Consider the following 22,204-nt stretch of genomic DNA (forward strand, 5'->3'; position numbering starts at 1 on the left):
ATCTGATCAACAGAAGTTTAATCTAATCACAGAAAGAATTTTTGTACAAATTGTCAAGCTTATTGTAAAATTTACATAGGAAGTCAAACAAACTAGAATAACCAAAATAATTTTGAAGAACAACAAATTTGGAGCACTCACATCCCACTATTCCAAATTCACCATTAAACTACAATAGTCAAGTAGTGTGGTAGTGGACCAAGGATAGTTGTATTAGATTAAACATTACTGGAACCAAATAGAGATTCCAGAAATTTACCAACAATACTGATATGATCAGTTGATACTTGACAATTTTGCAAAGCCAATTTTTAAGAGAAAGTATTTTCAACTGATATAGTTGGAATACTTGTCAAAAACACAAAAAGACAAGTCACGGACTAGAAGAAAGTATTTGCAAATCACATATCAGTCCTTATTAGTAAAGAGCTTGTATTTTGGAATACATAAAGTATTCTCAAATTGCAATAATAGCAAAACAAATACAATAAAAATGGGCAAAAGATTTAAACAGACATTTCACAAAAGAAGATAATAGGACTAGTAAATAGCACATGGAAAAATGCTCAACATCATTAGTCATTAGAGAAATGAAAAATAAAACAAATAGATACACTCCAAACCTATTAGATAACTAATACAAAAAAAAACACTGTAAATACCAAATACTGCCAAGGATGTGAAGCAATCAGCAATCAGAACATTCATACATTGTTGGCAAGAATGCAAAATAGTGCACCATTTTGGAAAACAGGTTGACAGTATCATATGACCCAGAAATCTCATTCCTAACAATTTACCCAAGCGAAATATAAACATATGCTCTCATAAAATTCTGAATGTGAATGTCTACAGAAGCTTCATTTGTATTAGCTAAAAACTGGAAACAATCCAATTTTCTCTCAATTGTAGACTTGATAAACATTCTACACTGGATACACAGAATACCTCTCAGCAGTAAACAGGAACCAATTACAGAACAACTACACAACTCCATAAATTTCAAGTGCATTATGCTAAGGGAAAGAAGCCAGACTCAAAAGACAACCTACTGTATAATTATTTTTTATGACATTCTAAGGAAGCCCAAACTATAAGAACTGCAGACAGATCAGTGGTTGTGAGGAGGTGGAAGGAGGGGTCAATTACAAAAGAGAAGAGGAAATTTGACGGGTTGATAGCACTGATTTATATCATGATGTGGTGGTGGTTATATGGCCACATACATTTGTGTAAACTGTTAGAACTATACATTAAAAAGTGTGGATATAACTATATGTAAATTACATCTTAATTAGAAAATGAAAAAAAAAGTCAAGTAACGCAAATGGGCTGTGCAGTTAACAGGCATTTCAACTCCCCACAGACAGTTTAATTACTTCTTCACTAAATAAATGAGATGAAGAGTCGTGGATGTTCTCATAGTGGGCCTATTCCTCTGACAACTGTGTGTCCCTATAACTTCCTCCTGGCTCCTGTTCATTAGACTTTGAAGTCTTCAGATTACTCCATTTAACATCATCTTAGAGGGACCAGTCTGTGTGCAGAACCCCTTTTGTTCATTTGTTTATTCATCTGACTGCTAATATTTCCTAGGTCACATGCCGATTTTCCTCCAAACAGGATTTGCTTAGAGCCTGCAGCCACAGCCAAGGAAAATACTCCAAGATAAGAATTATACTGATTCAGATAAAATGATAACCACTTTACCAAATTGTTTTATAGATCTTCTTTCAGTTTGCTATTCACAGACAAAATTCTGTGAGGTGTATAGGAGAGGTAATTTTTAAATTTTAGTTTCACAACTAAACTGAGCTTGACAGAGGAAAACGACTCTTCCAAGGGGTCATAAAGAATACATGGGAGATGCAGGACTGGAACCGAGGCTTCCTAGCATCGTGTTGATGATCTTTCCTCCATATTTTCGTGCCTCAGAGACCTTAAAATCCTCTTACCAGTCCTTGGGAGAGCTTATCCTGTAGGATTTTGATTTTCTGGTACCAGACTCACAACTCATGGTTGCCTCTCCCTTTTTGTCAAGGAGCAAGGTAAGCGTCTATATTTCCCTAGACATTTATAGCGAGATGTGTAATTCATGTCAAAACAGTAGGAATGCTATGTCTACTACAAGATATTTTCACAAAGTAATGGATGTTTTCAATATTTTTGTCAGTGTGGAACTGGTCACTAAATGCTAAAAATGTGCATTGATGGGGAGTTTTGTGATACTTAAACATCATGTTGCTTTCCTAAAGAGGATGAGAACAAACAACAGCAACAACAAAATAAAATAAAATAAACTCCTCAAATCATAGGACAGATTATGCTCTGGTTTGGTAATATCATTCATATATCACTAACACACCTAGAAAAGCTAAAAGAGTGGTGGCTAAGGACATAGGCTTTAAAATCTGTCTGACCTGGATTTGAATCTTGAGTATATTTCTTGCTAGATGTGGACTTTTATGAAGTCACCTAACCTCTCAAATCCTTAGTTTCCTTACAAAAAAAAATGTGGATAATAATACTCTGTACCTTATAACATTGCAGGATAAAGATATAGGACAATATAACTTATAAAGTTATTCTTGTCAACTCATAAGTTATTTTTATAAATGCTTATCTTCATAAGCCTAGTGTAAATATTATACTACCTAACTTACAGTCAGGAAGATAAAATGAAATATATACACATACTTATATATATGAAATGCTCTTTAGTAGAGATTATAGACAATAGTATATGCTAAGAAAAGTTATGTTTGTCAAGGGTGAGCAAATACAAACGTCTTTAGTTACTAGGCATGAGAGGTGAAGTTGTGAAGGGGAAGAAGAGTGGTTACCAATTAATGGAAGCTGTGACATCAGCTTCAAGTTCAAACAAACAAACAAAATTACAACATGGAGCGCACCAAAGAAGTAGATCTGAAAGCTAAAGTAAAACCCAGGGGCATAAAATTTCAACCCTAGATTTTTGTGATCCAGCTTATGGGTGACAGTCATGAGAAAAGTTTAAAGCAAAAGAAAATTGTTTCAACCTGAGGTAAAATATGGATCTCAAGGAAGAAATTGAGCACATGGCTGGTACATCCAATGATACAGTCAAAGGAAAGACAGAGTGAGACCCACTGGAGGGATCAGAAGATCAGAATGGACATAGTGTGTGAGGAAAGATGAATCAAGGAGTGAGACTATCACACTTCAAACTAATCCATAACCTAAGGACCTGGATATTGCTTCCCACCTTTACCAAACCAAGGTAGAATCCATCATTTCACCCTAATATTTAGAGCTAATATTCAGCAGGCTTGTACTTACCATTTTTTCACGTGTTATTTTATTAACTCTTACAATTGCCCCTTCATGGAACACCTCTGTCTTTAGAGATGAAAAATAGGAGGCTCAGAAACCTTTGGTTTGGATAGTGTCTCCCAGATAGTAAATGGTAGGGTACTTTCAGAGTACATATTTATCTCTTCCCAGAGCTTGAGTTCTAACACTCAATGCATTACTTTCTCTTCAGAATTGCCTTTGCTGGTTAGCTCACTGCATCTACTTCACATAGATGCCTCTGTTACTCCCTTGTAAGTCCCAAATCTAAGGATATATACTAGTCATCTCACTACTCCTAATAGTTAATATTAAGCTTGCCCCAGTGAACTTAATTTTTAAATGTGAATTGAATTAATTCAATTCAATTCAAATTTTAGTTAACATCACTGGAATTGGGAAGTAGGCTGCCCAGGAACAAAGCTTGATTTTGCCAGTTAGTACTTGTGTAAATTAGAACTAATTGCTCAACCATTTTGAGTCTGTTATCTCATAAAATAAATGAGGGCAATGACTAATTAATCTCATGGCACTGTTGAGAGAATTAAATGAATATATAGAGAGTCAATTCTCATATTCACAGATTTCATATTTGCAAATTTTCATATATCTAAAATTTATTTGTAGTCCTAAAGTAAATATTCACAGTGCTCTTATGATCATTTAGGGATAGGTGAAGAGTGGTGAAAAGTATGCATTGCCTGATGCGTACATTTCCAGCTGAGGTTGAACAAGGCAATTGATCTGCCTTCTTGCTTCAGTTCTCAAACTGTAATTGTGTCTTTTATGCAGTCTATATAGTGTCAGTTTTTCATATTTTTTGCTTTTTGCCAGTGATTTTCCTATTTAAACAGCCCTTGAGTGTAAGTTCTGAAGTGCCATCCAATGTTCCTGAGCTCAGGAAAGCTGTGATATGCCTTAAGGAGAAAATATGTGTTACATTAGCTTCATTCAGGCATGAGTTATAGTGCTGTTGGCCATGAGTTCAATGAATCAACAATATGTATTAAAAAGGGTGTCTTTAAAGAGAAATACTCATAAACAAGATTTTGGATTGATTGGTTGATGACGATGTGACCGGAGGCTTGTAGGAACCTGTTTGTGTATTTTTGCTAGAAAGTAAGCATCAGGAATTCACTGTTTGCTGTGACTTTACAGAACCTAACTACTACAGATAACAGGATTGAATCTGAGATACACAGATCCTGGAATATGAGCTCTATACAGGGGTAAACTATTTCTAGGCTCAGTAGATATGATTTGGAAGATGGAGTCACACCAGATGTGTGACTGTGGACAAGTCATTACCTCTTTCTGCACCTCAGTTTCTCACATACAAAATTAAGTGAGTAATCCAGGAAATCCCTCAATTTCCACTATATATAACACTACAGATAATTTATTTATCAATTTTTTGTTATGTGTGTGCTTTAGGTCTGGAGAACAAATTATCGTTGTAATTGAAATAATCCACAGAGGATTTATACATTCCAATTTTACTGTACCCTCTTTCCACTTAATACTCTGTTCCTTCCTTCTGATTGCCACAGGGCATCTTGTGATTCCTAAATGACGTCCATGGAGAACAATACAGAGGTGACTGAGTTCATCCTTCTAGGACTTACTGATGCTCCAGAACTGCAGATCCCACTCTTTATAATATTTACCCTCATCTACCTCATCACTCTAGCTGGAAATCTGGGGATGATCATGTTGATACTGTTGGACTCTCATCTTCACACTCCTATGTACTTTTTCCTTAGTAATTTCTCTCTGGTGGACTTTGGTTACTCCTCAGCAATCACACCCAATGTGATGATGGGATTCCTTACAGGAAATAGGGTCATCTCCTACAATGCATGTGCTGCTCAGATATTCTTTTTTGCAGTCTTTGCCACTGCAGAAAGTTACCTCTTGGCATCAATGGCATATGACCGCTACGCAGCAGTGTGTAAACCCCTACATTACACCACCACCATGACGAAAAATATGTGTGCTTGTCTTGCCGTAGGCTCCTACACTTGTGGTGTTCTGAACGCCTCTGTAAATGTTGGAGATACCTTCAGGCTCTCTTTCTGTAGGTCCAATGTGGTCCATCACTTTTTCTGTGACGCTCCAGCTGTCATGAGTCTTTCTTGCTAGGATAAACATATCAGTGAGTTGGATCTTATTTATATCAGTACCTTCCATGTGGTTTTTGCTCTCATGGTTCTCTTTATTTCCTACCTGTTCATATTTATCACCATTCTGAAAATAGATTCAGGTCGAGGACTCCACAAGGCTTTGTCCACCTGTGCTTCCCACCTCACTGCCGTCTCCATCTTCTATGGGACAGTCATCTTCATGTACTTACAGCCCAGCTCAAGCCATTCCATGGACACAGACAAAATGGCATCCGTGTTCTATACCATGGTCATTCCCATGGTGAACCCCATGGTCTACAGCCTGAGGAACAAGGAGGTCAAAAGTGCATACAAGAAGGTTGTTGAGAAGGCAAAATTGTCTCTAAGATTAACCTTTTAATAATGTAGCTTCCACAATAAGTTAGTTTCATCTCTGTATGACATTCTTTGCTCAGTGACTCACAAGTTAAGGCCCACCTACTTTCTTGAGGTAATACTCCCCCCATTATACAATCTCAGAGGTCTCATAGAAACTGAACACAATGTTAGTTAGCATGCATCTTTCTACCACATGTTAATGACAATATACATGCAAAACAGGAGCATACACAAGCCTAGGGTTAGAAGTGCATGCTCGTGTCCCATGCTTGCACATACAAACAGAAGTAGGAAATTTGTTAAAGAAATAAATGGAGTATGGCTGGTTTGGGGGGGAAAAATGAATGTAAAATAATCAATTGGCTATAAGGATATATATGTATTTTTTATGTCTAAGCTTATTTATTTCTTTAATGAAAAATCTGTTATTAGTCCTAAACTCAGAAAAAAAAGTAATACAAGTTTTTTTTTTTAATAAATCTAAGTACTTTTTAGGCACAATTTTTCCACAGCTACATAAATATAATTTTTAAATGAATTGATATTTCTGTCTTTCCTGAGTTACTTGATATAAACACATTCACAGGATAATTTTCAAAAAGGAAAAAAAAGCAGAGTAAGAGTACACAAAAGAAGTGAGATAATAAAGGCGTTTTCTGATTTATCAAAATATGACTATCAGTACTTCACATTTTATAAAAAAAATGCACTGATAATAAAAATATGATAAAATTTTCTTTCTATAAATATTGTCAACTTAAAAAAAAAGCACAATATGAGAGTGTGCGTTAAGTTTTATTTAGCACAAAATGAGGACTATTGCCTGGGAGACAGCATTTTCAACAGCTCTGAGCAACTGCTCCAAAGAAGTAGGAGGGAACGTCAGTATTACATGATTTTAGTGAAGACAGTTACATGCAAGCAAGAACAAGTTTAGGCAGAGGCTTGCTGCTAGTCACAAGGAGCAGATATCACTCTCAGTGATTTTAGTGCTTGTCCAGATAGGAGGAGATGCAAGAATTTGGGTGCATAAAATCTTCTCCTGAAAATATCTAACTCTCTGAAGGCCTGTTCCACCAGTTTTCCCAGAGCTCCTTTCAGGGTGTGTTGGCGGTCAGCAGCTGCAGTGGTTCCTGATTTAATCCTTGTAGAGGCAGATGACAAGTGCTGATTTTTAGTTGGTAATGGTGTTAAATGGTTAATGCTACTCATTCGTTGATAATTTAGTTGAGCTACAAAATCCCTATCACATTCTCACTCATTCATCCCACTTTGTTTATACTGACTTTCTTGCTCTTCCTTGACATGTCCAAGCATGTCTCAGGGCCTTTGCACTTGCTGTTCCCTCTGCCTGGAATGTTTCCTTACTCTTTTTGTTTCTCTATCATAGAATTATTATCCTATCCCATCATAGAAGTATTCCATGGTCACCTTTATAAAATATATGTTCCTTACTGACATTTTCTTCTCACCCTGCTTCATACTTCTTAATTTTTATATTTGTTTACCTATTTATTATATATATTCAAATAAGAACATAAACTGCATGTGAGCAGTAGATTTATCCACTTTGTTCATAATTCTGGATCATAAGAGATTTAAATAAATATTTGTTAAATAAATGAATAAAGCTTTTAGTTCAATCATATAAATACACTAAATATTTGAATCATGGATATTTATAATTCATCTTTCATAAAATAAACCTTGTATGTAGAATTAGCATTTCAAGAGGCATGAATGGTGTTTTGTTTTGCTGAAATATTTTTGAATACATTCTCACTCAGTGCTTTCAATCCCCATTTATAGACACAATAGTTATCTGAAAATTTTGCAATCATTCCTTAGGAATGGTTTCTCATTGATGAGTAGCCCATCAAATAGATTTTATTTCATAAAGTATGAAACTATTTTAAAGCATAATTCTGCTCAGTTTGGAAAACTACTTCACACACACTGGTAATGCAGTTAATTCCTGTGATTCTAAATACCATATATAATGTAAACATAATAATACTTGTCAATAATAAACAATCTAAATTTAATATCCAGGTAGAGTAATGTTTATATATTTTATTTTGATCCTCAAGGGAGCTCAATTCCATAATAAAGCTGTCGATAAGAATTTGCACTGATGTTCCCTTTTCTGCCTCTATATACTTAGAGGCGTTCATACTCTCAGTATTTGTTAGACTGCTCTTGGATGGATGTGCTAAGATGGTCATGTGGACATAGTGTGGGCAGAGTGCTGTAATACAAGCATTCCCTTCTGGCTATAAGTCTATGATGATAGTGATATATGTTCTTCTAGAGCCATTTAATATTTTTTTAATAAAAGCTTTTAGATTATTTTTAGATTTACAGAAAAGGTGCAAAAATAATGAGTTCCCACATACTCCTTTCCCGGTTTACCCTGGTGTTATTGTCTTATATTGCCTTGGTACTTGTGTCAATACAAAGAATCCCATAGTCACATGTTGCTGCTAACTGAATCCCATACTTTATTCTGATTTCACTAGTTTTTCCTCTAATATCCTTTTTCTGTTCCAGTATCCTATACATTGGTAACACATAGGTAGACCAGGGACTAAGGAAAATAATGGAAAACGGAGTTTTCCCCAGAGAGAAAAATCAGGCTCTGAATAAAGGACTATCTTCCATCACCAAGACTGAGGTGCCTTCAAAATGCTAAGTCAGCAAGATTTCAAAGCTGACCAGTGTATCTCCATTCTTCTCTTTCATAGAAGGGAACTCTTTTCTTCAAATTATTTTCTTGAAGTATAGTCAGTTTACAATGTTGTGTTAATTTCTGATGTATTGCATAGTGATTCAGTTATACATATATATATATTCTTTTTCATATTCTCTTTTATTATAAGCTATTATGAGGTAGTGAATATAGTTCTTTGTGCTATACAGTAGGACTTTGTCACTTATGTATTTTATATATATTAGTACCTAGTTAGTGCCTACAAATCCCAGACTCCCAGCATATCCTCCACCTCCCCCTGTCCCCACTGATAACCACAATTTTGTTTTCTGTCTGTAAGTCTGTTTAGGTTTAGAAAATAAGTTCACTTGTGTCATTTTTAAAGATTCCACATGTAAGTGATATCATATGGTATTTGTCTTTCTCTTTCTGGCTTACTTCACTTAGTATGGCGATCTGTAGACTTATCCACATGGCTGCAGATGACATTATTTTATTCTTTTTTAGGGATGACTAGTATTACACACACACACACACACACACACACACACACACACACACACATGTAATGGAACATATATAATTTTATATTTATATATATATAAATATAATTTATATAATAATATAAATATATATATATATATATATATATATATATATATAATTAACATTGTTAAAATGGCTATACTACCCAAAGCAATCTACAGATTTAATGCAATCCCTATAAAATTACCCAAGACATTTTTCACAGAGCTAGAACAAATAATCCTAAAATTTATATGATATCACAAAAGACTCAGAATCACCAAAGCAATACTGAAGAAAAAGAACAAAGCTGGAGGAATAACCTTTCCAGACTTCAGATAATGCTACAAAGCTACAATAATCAAAGCAGTGCTGTATTGGCACAAAACAGACATATGGATCAATGGAACAAAATAGAAAACCCTAAAATAAACCCACAAACTTACAGCCAATTAACCTTTGACAAAGGAAGCAAGAATATACAATGGGGAAAAGACAGCCTCTTCAGCAAGAGGTGTTGGGAAAGTTAGACAGCTCCATGAAGTTAGAACACTCCCTCACACCATACACAAAAATAAACTCAAAATGGCTTAAAGACTTAAACATAAGACAAGACACCATAAACCTCCTAGAAGAAAACACAAGCAAAACATTCTCTGACAAAAATCTTAGCAATATTCTAGAGAAGTCTACCACAGCAATAGAAATCAAAGCAGAAATAAACAAATGGGTTTACACACTGCTGCAACACTAATTGGAAAATATACATGTGCTCCATGTTCACAGCAGCACTATTTACAAGAGCGAAGACATGGAAGCAACCCAAGTGCCCATCAACAGAAGGTTGGCTTAAGAAGGTGTGGTGTATACACACACACACACACACACACATACACAATGGAATATTAGCCATAAAAAGAATGAAATACTGCCATTTTCGGTAACATGGATGGATCTATAGAGTATTATGCTTAGTGAAATAACTCAGACAGATGAAGACAAATACTCTACATTATCATTTATATGTGGAATCTAAATAAAAAAAGCAAGTGAAGATATATAACAAAACAGGAACAGACTCACAGATAAAGAGAACAAACTAATGGTTACTAGTGGGGAGAGAAAAGAGAGGAGGGGGAAACACGGGTATGGGATTAAGAAACACAAACCACTATGTATAAAATAAATAAGCAACAATTATAAGCTTAGATAATATCATCAATCAACTATACATCAAAAAAAAAAAAAAAGGAAGGAATGGTGTCCGTGAGGGTGTGTGTGACTATGATACGATAACATTTGGGCAAAGACCTGATGGAAGCGAGGGAGCTTTCTGAACATTGGTAACAACAAGTACAAAGACCTTGTGGAAGAAACACACTTGGAGTTGTCCAGGAATAGCAAGAAATCAGTGTGAACAAAGTGGAGTGAAAAAGTAGCGGAGTGGTAAGTCATGATGTAGCTCATCTAAAACCGAAGTATCCTCAAGTAAGTGGCATTAGCCATGTCATGGTGTTTCCAGAGAGGAAAAACATATAAAATTGTTATTACTCAGTGTACCTTTTTCAAAATGTAAGAGAAAGGTCATCATATACAGAAAAATCAGAAAGTTTTCTTATTATTAATCAATCATCCTTTCTTGTACTCTGGCCTTCTTGTTTTTCAAAATTATCCTATGTCCATACCATTTCTACCAAATGATTTACTGAACACAGAACTATTCATTCCTTTCAAATGTTGTACATGTGTAGCTCTGAATAAAATCTGCTAACAAAAACATATATCTTTATTTTAAAAATCCATATCACGTTTTTCTTCAGTTTGGATTCTTGAAATAATTTTTCAACTAGAGAAACAATGTCAGACATACATTTATATTCTGAACATAAATTATTTTAACTTTTTATTAAAAATTAGCCATACTCTTTCCAACTACTTTGACAGATTTCTAACTGCTGTGTGTGTGTGTGTGTGTGTGAGTGTGTGTGTGTATTTAATGAGATTCTTACACATGCTTCTACTCCTGGGCTTGTGTTTCCAATGTTTTACATATATCCTTGCATTTCCATATGGTAGAGTAAATATGAACATATGAATAACTTAAATATAATAAATAAGGTTTATTACAAGCAAGGCACTAAAAAACTTGAAGTCCCCTTTGGACATCCTCATTCAGATATCACACATTTGGACATCATATTTTTTTTCTCTTGAAAAAAGATAGACTTTTGAAAGAGAAATGGCATTATCTCATTAATTTTGGTGCAGGGTGGGCCTTATCATGTTAAAAATCTGGGAGAAATGAAACTAGGTCATTTTGGATCCTACAACTTCAAATGGTGAAGTGACAATTTTGTCTTCTCAACTACCTTCCTGAATGCATTTTTCACCTCCTTGTTTCTTAAACTATACACCAGGGGGTTCAGCATGGGGATGACCATTGTATAGAACACAGATGCGATTTTGTCTGTGTCCGTGGAATGACTGGAGTTGGGCTGTAAGTACATAAAGATGATTGTCCCATAGAAGACGGAGACTGTAACGAGGTGGGAAGAACAGGTGGACAAAGCCTTTTGGTGTCCCTGAGATGAGCGCATCCTCAAGATGGCTATAAATATGAACAGGTAGGAAGTCAAGATAACCAGGAGAGCGAAGAAGATGTTGAAACTTGCCACAACAAGAAGAATCAGCTCACTAATATACCTATCAGAGCAAGAGAGAGCCATGACTGCTGGAACATCGCAGAAAAAGTGATGGACTAGGTTGGACATACAGAAAGAGAGACTGAATGTGTTCCTAATGTGGACCGAGGCATTTAGGAAACCACAGATGTAGGAGCCTGTGGCCAGACAAGCACACATACTTGTTGTCATGGTGGTGGTGTAATGTAGGGGTTTACACACAGCTGCAAAGCGGTCATAAGCCATTGAGGCCAAGAGGAAATTTTCCACAGTAGCCAGGGCTACAAAAAAGAACATTTGAGCAGCGCACGCATTGTAGGAGATGACCTTGTCTCTTAGGAGGAGCCCCGCCATCACCTTTGGAGTGACCGTTGAGGAGTAACAGAAGTCCACCAGAGACAGGTTACTAAGGAAAAAGTACATGGGGATGTGGAGATAAGAGTCCATGAGAATCAAAATGATCATCCCCAGGTTTCCAATCACATTGATGAGGTAAATGACAGTAAACGTGATAAACAGGGGGACCTGCAGTTCTGGAGCGTTGGTTAGTCCAAGGAGGATGAACTGAGTCACCTCTGTATTGTTCTCCATGGATGTTGTTTGGAAATCACAAGGTACTCTATAGTAATAAGAAATAAAGGAACAGAGTGATAAACAAAAATGAAATGTGGAGAAATAGACACAGATAGATACCTAGATGATAGATAGATAGAAGTACATTATTTCATTATGTAATAATTCTAACTTCAATATTATTCAGACAAATAAGGGTTTGACAACAAAATTTAATGCATACATTATAGAGATATATGTTATATTGTTGAAATTAAAGGATCTTCATAGCTCATCTTCTGTCTAAATTTTATAAACTTGTTAACTAGAATGTGGACAAAGTAATCTCTTGATCCAGATGACAAGTGCCATTTCCATTCCGTGAGCTTAGTAAATGCTTACACATCTATGTTGCTTTTGTGCCAGGAGCTGCCTTATTCACTCTACATGTATATCGATTTGTTTTTCTCGTTAACCTTTTAAGGTTGACTAGTGCTACCTCCATTTAACTTATGAAACACAGAGGTTAAATAATGTATTTCAGTTTACAAAATTTTACTGTCAAAGCCAAGTTTGTACCCAGGAAGTTCTTTGGTCTACTGGTCTTAACTAAATTTAAATAAAATTGAATTTAACTGAATTATGATTATTCACTGTCTCCACTGATCTAAACTCAGTGTTTGGGGTTTCACAGTTAAGTAGCTGAGACGTAGATGCACAGAAGATCTAGTGTGGTAACTAAAGCAGGAGGGACATGTACCACCAGCAGAGGTGATTCTGAGGGAAAATGACAGACTGGATATAAAGCCTAGACTCTGGAATGAGGTTCGTATCAGTCCTACCATTTACTACCCAAGAGTCACTGGTTCTAACATAAGTACTTGATTCTGATTTTCTCCATGTACAAAAGGAAGATTGTAATGAAATCAACCTTAAGGTGTTATTGTGAGAATTAAGTGAAATAATGCTTTAAGAACCATGAGTAAAATGCTGGGTGCTTAGCATCATCTGGTAAGTGTTAATTATGATACTATTATTAGGGTGGAACGATAGCCTCTATGATCGAGAAAGGTGGGTGAGGAAGTTCAGAAATTCAATTATGAATGAGTTTTGAACTCTTGTAGCCACTCTCTTCGACTTTCTTTTCTTCACACACTCGGTCTGCTGAAATTTTTTGTGTTCTCTGATGTTTCTCAGTCTGTCAGTCTTTTCCAGCATGAGTGGCTGTTTTAGTCATTCTATGCCAGTCATTCATTTGCTTATTTTCTTTCTTAAAATCCAAATTTTAGGACGAGTTGAGAGAGTCTCCTTCCTTAAACTCAACTTTTTTCTCATTACAATCATCTCATACTTGGACCACAGAGATCAAGGGTTGACAGTTCCTAGTTTGTTGACTGCCTTTAGCTTGCAGGTCTGTTTTGGTGGTGAGTTCCACGGTTACATTTTTTTTTAATTTTAAAAATGTTTAGTAAAGTATAGTTGCTTTACAATGTTGTGTTAGTTTCTGGAGTACAGCATAGTGATTCAGTTATATATATATATATATATATATAACTGTATATATATATACACACGCATATTCTTTTTCATATTCTTTTTCATTACAGGTTACTACAAGCAATTGGATATAGTTCCCTGTGCTATACAGAAGGACCTTGCTGTTTATCTTGAATAATGTTCTTGTCTATGAAGAGTGTTTTAAATTTCTTTATTTTAGTTTTATGCCTTTAGAAGGATGTCTATCAATTGACAATCATTATTCTCTGCTATCATTCTTCCAGTTCTTTCACATCTTCATTTTACAAGCCTCATCCCTAAAATCATTATGTTTGCCAAGCTTTGGCAATCATAACCACCTGTAGAATGCAGTATGTTTATCAAATCATATTAGGAGCTATATGCATCTACAATTGTATTTATGCATGTGTGTGCTTATATATTTATTCATGTGTTTATATATGTATATATAAGTATATAAATACACGTATGTTTTCATTGAAACTTCAGTAATGTTTTAAGGCAGACAGTATTATTATTCCCATTTTACCATTAAGAGAACTGAGGATTTGAGAAGCTATATAAAGCTGTAAAGTTACTCAGTATGAGGTTGATTCAGGATTTAGGATTCAAACCCAGCTGTGACCAAACCAAAAGCCTGTGCTTTTAGCCACTTTACTATTATCATTTGTAAAAATGCTAGTAATAGCAAGGATGAGATTATGGGGAAAAGATTACAGTGGACATAGGATCTTGCTACTTTGATTACAACATTTCTATGATTTAAATAAATAAGGGTTTTTCTCCTCTCTTCTGGTTTTTTTAAAACTTCTTTTCTGCGGGTTTTTTTTTTTTTTTTGCCCCCAGTGAAGAAATATTAAGATGAAATTAAGAGTTAATAACAGAATCGCCTATCCTTTTTTTTTCTATTTTGCTAATATTTTCTAGGAAAGCAGTATGATGATATTCCATAAGTAGCACTAAATTCCCTACTGATGGAAGTTTTAACATTTAAACCTCAGTCTCAACTTACTATTTTAGAAAAAAAATGTTCAAAACCTTTATTTCTGTGCTCAGATAATCATAGTAGACATAGCTGCCCCATAGATTTTGCATGAATTATGCTTCTCACTAAAGATGTATATGAAATTTAGAAGCTTACCTTGCTGCTGGAAACAAAGTCAATCCTGAATAACGAGTCTGAACTCAGACATTTAGTTGTGGAATAATGAATACTGTTAGAGATATTCTTCATCAGGTACTGGTCAAAAGATGGCCAGACCTCTCAGACAGGTAAAGATGGAGGAAAGAGTCCAACATAAAGTTAGAAACCCAGGTACAAATCCTGAATCCACTACTGGTTTTTACTATGCCTTTGAAAGAGTCACTTGTCTTCTTATTAGAGAAATAAGTAATACAATAACCTCTTCCATGTATTTCACAAAATTGTGCCTATGATTAGCAAATTAGGGAAGCTGTGTAAAACACCTTACTGGGAGGTTTTCACATTTAAAGTTAATCAAAATAATTTTTATCTTGAGAAGTTTTCTCTGGCCATGATTGCAGGCTCATAGCAAGTCCTCAGAATAGGTGGGTGGCGGGGAAAGCCTACAGGTACTTACAACTACTAACAATCACATGAATAAATGATGGCCAAGTCTGGTCCCCCTAAAATGATGTCAAGTTCAGTCGTATTGGGATTTCAGAGGCTAATTCATGGGAACCAGGAGGGAATTTAGAGAAACATGGAATTCTCTGAGGTTTTTCCCCAGGAGGGCATTCACAGTTCTCATTCCACGTTTTTAGTTGAGAAGTAATTAAATTGTCCATGGGATCTAGCTGGATATGTTGAGGGTGTACATGTGCTTTTTGCATTGCTTGTTTTTTCTTCTTTTTTCCAATTTTCTAATTAAGCATAATTTACAAATAATTAACAAGCCATAATTTTTAGTGTATGATTGATTCCAAGAATTTGGTCAAATTGATCTGGTCATATAACCACTACTACAATCACAATATAGTAGAGTTCTATCATCGAAACAAAAACCCCAAGCTTTTTTGTGCCAAGGGCAGGAGATGATGAAAGTCTTTAAGCTCAAGCAGTTAAGCAGAGAGTGAATTCCACTTTCCTTTACCTTTTTGTTTCATGCTTGCCCACCTTGAGAAGGGTTATCTGCTTTACTTAGTTCACTAATTCAAATGCCAATCTTTTCTACAAACATCTTCACACTCTCAGAAATACTGTTTAACTACATAGCAGGGCATCCCCTGACCTACTCAAGCTGACACATGCAATTAACCATCACAGAGGGTCTTGCTATTTTCATTTTGTTGTTTTCTGTCTTGTACGCTTTTTTTTCCCTCTTTCACTCTCTTGATGACTTCTTTTGTGCTTCGTTGATTTTTGCAGTGATAGGCTTTGATTCCTTTCTCATTTTCTTTTGTGTATCTCCTACTGGTACTTTCTTTGTGATTATCATGGGGCTTACATAAAACGTCTTATAGTTATAGTAATCTATTTTCAACTTCTGTCACATATAAAGTTCTATTCCCTTATACCTCCCCCCTCTTTATGCTATTGATATCATAAAGTATATCTTTTAAAATTTTGTATCCAGTAATATAGTATTATAGTTATAATCATTTTTATCTGCTTGTCTTTTATATGCTATACTAGAATTCCAAGTGATTTACACACCTCAATTACAGTATTGTAGGATTCTGTATTTGTCTATATATTTACCTTTGCCAGTGAGCTTTATATTTTCATATGCTTTTGCACTGCTGTCTAACATCCTTTTATTTTTACTTGAAGGACTGCCTTTGCATTTCTTGTCACGCAGGTCTACCGTTGATGAACTCCCTCCACGCAGGTCTACCGTTGATGAACTCCCTCAGCTTTTTTTTTTTAATTGGAGTATAACTGACATAGAATGTTATGTTAGATTCAGATGTATAATATAGTGATTTGATATTTATGTACATTAAAGATGATCACCACAATAAGTTTAGTCACCATCTCTCTCAATTTAAAGTTATTATAATATTACTGACTATATTAGTTATTCTGTTTATTACATCCCCATAGGTTATTTATTTTATAATTGGAGGTGGTGCCTTTTAATTCCCTTCACCTATTTTGCCAATCTCCCTACCACCTCGTCTCCAGCAACCACTTGTTTGTTCTCTATATTTATGACTTTGTTTCTGGTTTTTGTTTATTTGTTTTGTTTTTTTCTGATTCCATGTATATGTAAAATCATAAAGTATCTGTCTTTCTCCACCTGACTTATTTCACTTAGTATAATCCCCTCTAAGTCCATCCATGTTATCACAAATGGCAAATTTTCATTTTTGTGGCTGAGTAATATTCCACTGTGTGTGGAATATACTTCTTCTTTATCCATTCATCTATTAATGGACACTTAGATGTCTTTCATATCTTGGCTATTGTAAATAGTGCTGCAGTGAACATGGGGATGCAAATTAGGACAAGTTCAAGGAACTTCAAATGTTTTTTGGGGTGGTAGGGAGGTAATTAATTTTTTTTTTCAAATGAAAGTACTGGAGATTGAATCCAGGACCTCATGCATTCTAAACATACATTCTACCACTGAACTTTACCCTCCCCCTACAAATGATTGTTTTTTAAAATATAATTTTCATCATTTATATTATTGTTTCAATGGAAAGAAAGTCTGTTGAACTCTTTATGGTACTATGTAAAGGCCTTACCACTAAAATTATTTTTAATAACTTTCAATGTTGGAGTTATTTAAGATTGACACAAAAATTTCAAAGATTGGGAATTTCTATATAGCACTCACGCAGTTTGCTCAAGAAGCTTATAGCTAAGGTTGTTTTTCTTTTTTTTTTTAATCTTACATTATTGTGGTACATTTTCCCAAATGTAACTCAACATAGGTACTTTGCTGTTAACTAAAAAGTCAGAGATTTAGTCAAAGCTCATTAGTTTTTTCCACTAATGTCCTTTTATTTTGTTTCAGATTCCAATTTTGAATGTCACATAAACAAATAAAACTAGTTGTTTTTCAAAGCTATAATATAATAATGTGTTACCAGCAGTGTATAACTTGCACAGCCACTATCAGGTTGAAACAGTAAGGTTGGGATTATGGAAGAAAATAAATGAAGCAGGCTAGAGAGTTATAGCTAGGAAAAAAAATTGGCATGTGATTACTAGAATATGAGAGAAAATGGTAAGAAACCTCCATATTTTTGAAAGGATTGCATTGCTTAAAAAGCTATGCCTTCATTTAGAAGTCTTTGACTTCCAAATTGCACAGATGGAAGTGAGCCACAAAATGATATTCCTCAAGGAGAAGAGACACTTAACCACTACTTCTGAAGTCATTATAAAAAATAATGAATTAAGAAAGCAATATCCAGAAGATTGAACCAGATGCTAAGAAAAAGAATGAAAAATGTTCTTAACTAAGAGACAGATCAAGATCTAATGAGCAATTATCTATCATTCTCAAGGTTTTGTGTGTGTGTGTGTGTGTGTGTGTGTGTGTGTGTGTGTGTCTTTGTAATGCTAACTCAGCAAAATTTCAGGATTGACTCACATATCTTCCATTATTCTACTTTAAGAAAGAGGCTTTTTACCCTTACTATCTTTCTGTTTCAACATTATACATTGGATATGTATGGGGGATGAGCTAAGTTTTCTTTTCAGTTCATGAGCTGTTGGATCAGAAGGAGCCACATCTGGATGGGATGGAGACGATAAAGTTATCCCCTAGACACACTGATAATTGAGTCTGTATAGTGATTAGCTGGAAATTTAAGTTGTCTTCTCCCAGGAGTTTAGATTGGAACTCTACTGAGTCTTTGTCTCCTCAAAATTCAGAATTCTCCAGTCCAGCCCTCTAACATTTCACTCCATTACCTTCAAAATAGAATTATGTCTTGTGAGTGAGATTATCCTTGTTTTGAAACAGAGTTCCCTCTTCCAGCAGTTGTTTCCTTTGTATAAAGAGAGTTCAGGGGATTTTATTCTACCTTTTAAAAGAGTTTAGCTCAATTCTTCTGCCTCAAGCAATCCAAAATTCAAAAATTACCGATAATGTATGAGGATTCTCACTTCACTGCATGGGTATGAATATCTGTTATTATCAATTTATTCAATTATAGTCATCCAGGTGTGTCTGAAATGGTATCTCATTGTCATTTCAATTTTTATGATTTTTGATCATTTCTACCTCTTCACACATGGTTTTTAGGCACTCATATAAATTTATTGGTAAACTCTCTTCACATCTTTCCCCACTTTTTAATTGAGATGTTTGTCTTCTCATTACTGTGTTGTAAAAATTTCCATATTCTCAAAATAATATTTTCATCAGATATTTGGTTTATACACATTTTGTCTCAATTTGTGGTGTGATTTTTTATTTTATTAATGGTGTCTTTTAACATAGAAAATGTTTGAATTTTGATAAAGTTAAATGATGAGTCCAGAATTTCTAATTATTTCTTTTTTATAACTTTAATATCTTTGTTTATATTCTCTATTAGATGAGTTATTGTTATATTTCCCTTCATTTACATATTGTTTCCTTCAGTTCTTTGAAAATATATGGACACCCTCAGAGAGTTTTTATTGATGGCTGTTTCACTTTTGGGGGACACATTTTCCTCTTAATTTCCATGCCTCACAATTTTTTTTTTGTTAAATAAATGGACACTTTAGACAGTATAGTGTAGAAACTGAATTCTGGCTAGCCAGGAGTTGTTCAATATTTGTTGTTTGTTTGTTTAGTGAGCTGACTGTAGTACTCATTTTAAAGTCTGTTTCACTTGCTCTTATGGGCACTGAAGTCTCTGCCCAGTCGATTTAATTTTTTTCAATAAACTTTATTTATTTGTTTGTTTGTTTGTTTATTTATAGATGTTTTTATTTATAAGCCTGTCTTCTTAGGGGTTGTCACTGTATTACTGGCCAACCATTTGTCAGAGTTTTCCTTAGATCCATTTTGATGAGAGGTTCTACATGTAGGTTGGGGATGATACTCAAAGTCTGGCAGTTGAAAAATCTGCTTTGGCTCTTGTTCTCTGTTTGTGTAGGTCCTCAAGACCATCCAAGAATGAGTAATTGGCATCTGCTCTGTTCTTTTCTGGGCAATTTTAAACATGTGCTTAGCCTTCTCAATACCCAGGAAAGTATCAGAATTTTTCAAAGCCCACATATTATTCTCTAGATATCCTTCAAAAATTTTGATTTTTCTACTAACTTTCCTCAATGTCACAGCTTTAGGCAGCTGAGACTTGGACTTTTCCAATAGTTTTACCAAATGTTTTGTGGACCCGATGGACTTCTCTTAGTTCCTTAAACAATGTATCTTTCTCACAGCCTAAGTACCTTCACTCAGATGCTTCATTCTGCCAGGAACACTCAGCTCTGGTATAGATGATACTAAGGGTTGGCAATGACATGAAGGCACTGAGGTTCTCATGCATTACCAGTGGGTCTAACCAACACCCCACACCTTCAGATTCCCCTCTTTATTGTGTTTGCCCTTATTTATCTCATCAGTGTTTTTGGTAACCTGGAGATGATCACGTTAATCCTGTTGGATTCTTGTCTCCACACTCCAGTGTATTTTTTCATCATTACTCTGTCTTTGGTGGACTTTGGTTACTCTGCAGCTGTCACACCTAAAGTGATGTCTGGGTTCCTTAGAGGAGATGAGGTCATCTCTTACAATGCATGTACTGCTCAGATGTTCTTTTTTGCAGCCTTTGCTGTTGTGGAAAACTATCTCTTGGCCTTAATGGCCTATGACCACCATGCAGCAGTGTGTAAACCGTTATAGTCCACCACCACCATGATGACAAGTGTCTGTGCACATCTGGCTCTAGGCTCCTTTGTATGTGGTTTCTTGGATGCCTCCATCCATGTTGGAGACACAGTCTGTCTTTCTGTAAGTCCAACATGGTCTATTACTTTTTCTGTGATATTCCAGGTGTCCTGGCTCTCTCTTGCTCTGATAAACACATTAGTGAGATGGTTCTTGTTTTAATTTCAAGCTTTAATGTCTTTGTTCATCTTCTGGTTATATTGATTTCCTACCTTTTCATATTTATCATCATTTTGAAGATGCATTCAACTAAGGGGGTACCAAAAAGCTCTGTCCACTTGTAGTCTCCCTCTTCTATGGGACAGTCATCTTTATGTACTTATAACCTAGCTCCAGTCATTCTACAGACACAGACTTAATGGCATCTTTATTCTATGTATGCTATGGTTATCCTCATGTTGAACCTTGTGGAAGAAAGAGGTCAAAAATGCATTTAAGAAGGTCTTGGGAGAGGTGAAATTCTATCTATGATTGGGATTTTAATGATTTTAATGTTGCACGATACACAATAATCTAGTTTCATTTCTCTCAGTTCATATTTTTAGCCCTAAAGTACATTTAATTCCTATAATTATACCCTTACCACTCAAAAATATGTTGTCTATTAAAATTAAATTATGTCCAGAAATGTAATACTTGAGCTAATATGGCTCAAGTAAATCATAAGACATTTTGGGTTTTGCTTCTTAAAAACCTTACTAATGGCTTTTGACTCATTTACTTGTTACATAGGCATTTTCTCTACCACATGCCAGTACAAAGAGACATGTATTCTGTGGAAAAAACAAGCTCACGAACAGAAGTACATACATGTGCTCTATATGAATACATGGTCACTTATACATGGTCGAGGTAAATTCGTACTGTAGGTAGTTTATAATACAATAATTTAAAATAATTTTAAGGTTATAGAATATAAACTTATGTCTAATCTTATTTATTTCTTTAGTTGAATTTCTGTTCTCGGAGTCTTAACTGGAGAAAAAGTTATATAATAATGCTAAATGAAAGTATGTGCTTTTGGGGCACATTTTATTGAAAGACACATAAATATCACATTCAAGTGGAGTTATGTTTCTGTCTTGATTGAATCATTTTGTAGAACTGAATGTCCAAATTACAATTTTTCAAAAGGACAAAAGAACTGCAATACGAGAAAAATGGGGAGAAATAAAAGCGTTTTCAATTATTCGTATATGACCACAAACTTTCATGATGTTTACAAAATGCACTGAGAATATCGATAATGTTGGATGTTTTCCAGTCTGCAGATGCTTTGAAATGGTTAATGCTTCTCGTTTGTTCCTACTTTAGTTGAGTTAAGTCATCTCTTTTTACTCCCCTAATTTCCTCCCCCACTCCATTGACACTATTTCTTGGCAACTCCACATACATGTCCACCGCAGTTCCCTTGTACTTCCTGTTCCCTCTGAATGGAATCTTCCCCTACTTCGACAGTCAGGATGTCTTTAAATGTTACCCTACCACAGAGACCTTCCCTGACCGTCTTTATAAAATAGTCCC

The 22,204-nt window shown here is 35.1% G+C and overlaps 1 protein-coding gene and 2 pseudogenes across 1 annotated transcript; 2 read left to right on the top strand and 1 right to left on the bottom strand.

Annotated features, from left to right (window-relative positions):
• Positions 1-4,899: 4,899 nt before the first annotated feature.
• Positions 4,900-5,853, top strand: LOC105070999 (olfactory receptor 5B2-like; annotated as a pseudogene).
• Positions 5,854-11,390: 5,537 nt separating this feature from the next.
• On the bottom strand, positions 11,391-12,338 carry LOC105071009 (olfactory receptor 5B2-like). The gene has a single exon (XM_010957600.2). The coding sequence runs from the start codon at positions 12,336-12,338 to the stop codon at positions 11,391-11,393; it is 948 nt and encodes a 315-aa protein (XP_010955902.2).
• A 1,019-nt stretch (positions 12,339-13,357) lies between these two features.
• Positions 13,358-21,137, top strand: LOC105071020 (olfactory receptor 5B2-like; annotated as a pseudogene).
• Positions 21,138-22,204: the final 1,067 nt, after the last annotated feature.

The sequence above is a fragment of the Camelus bactrianus genome, chromosome 10, assembly GCF_048773025.1.
Source record: "Camelus bactrianus isolate YW-2024 breed Bactrian camel chromosome 10, ASM4877302v1, whole genome shotgun sequence".
NCBI lineage: Eukaryota > Metazoa > Chordata > Mammalia > Artiodactyla > Camelidae > Camelus > Camelus bactrianus.

What these genes read in the sequence shown, in the direction of transcription:
- LOC105071009 (XM_010957600.2), bottom strand. Translation starts at nt 12,338, where the DNA reads ATGGAGAACAATACAGAGGTGACTCAGTTCATCCTCCTTGGACTAACC.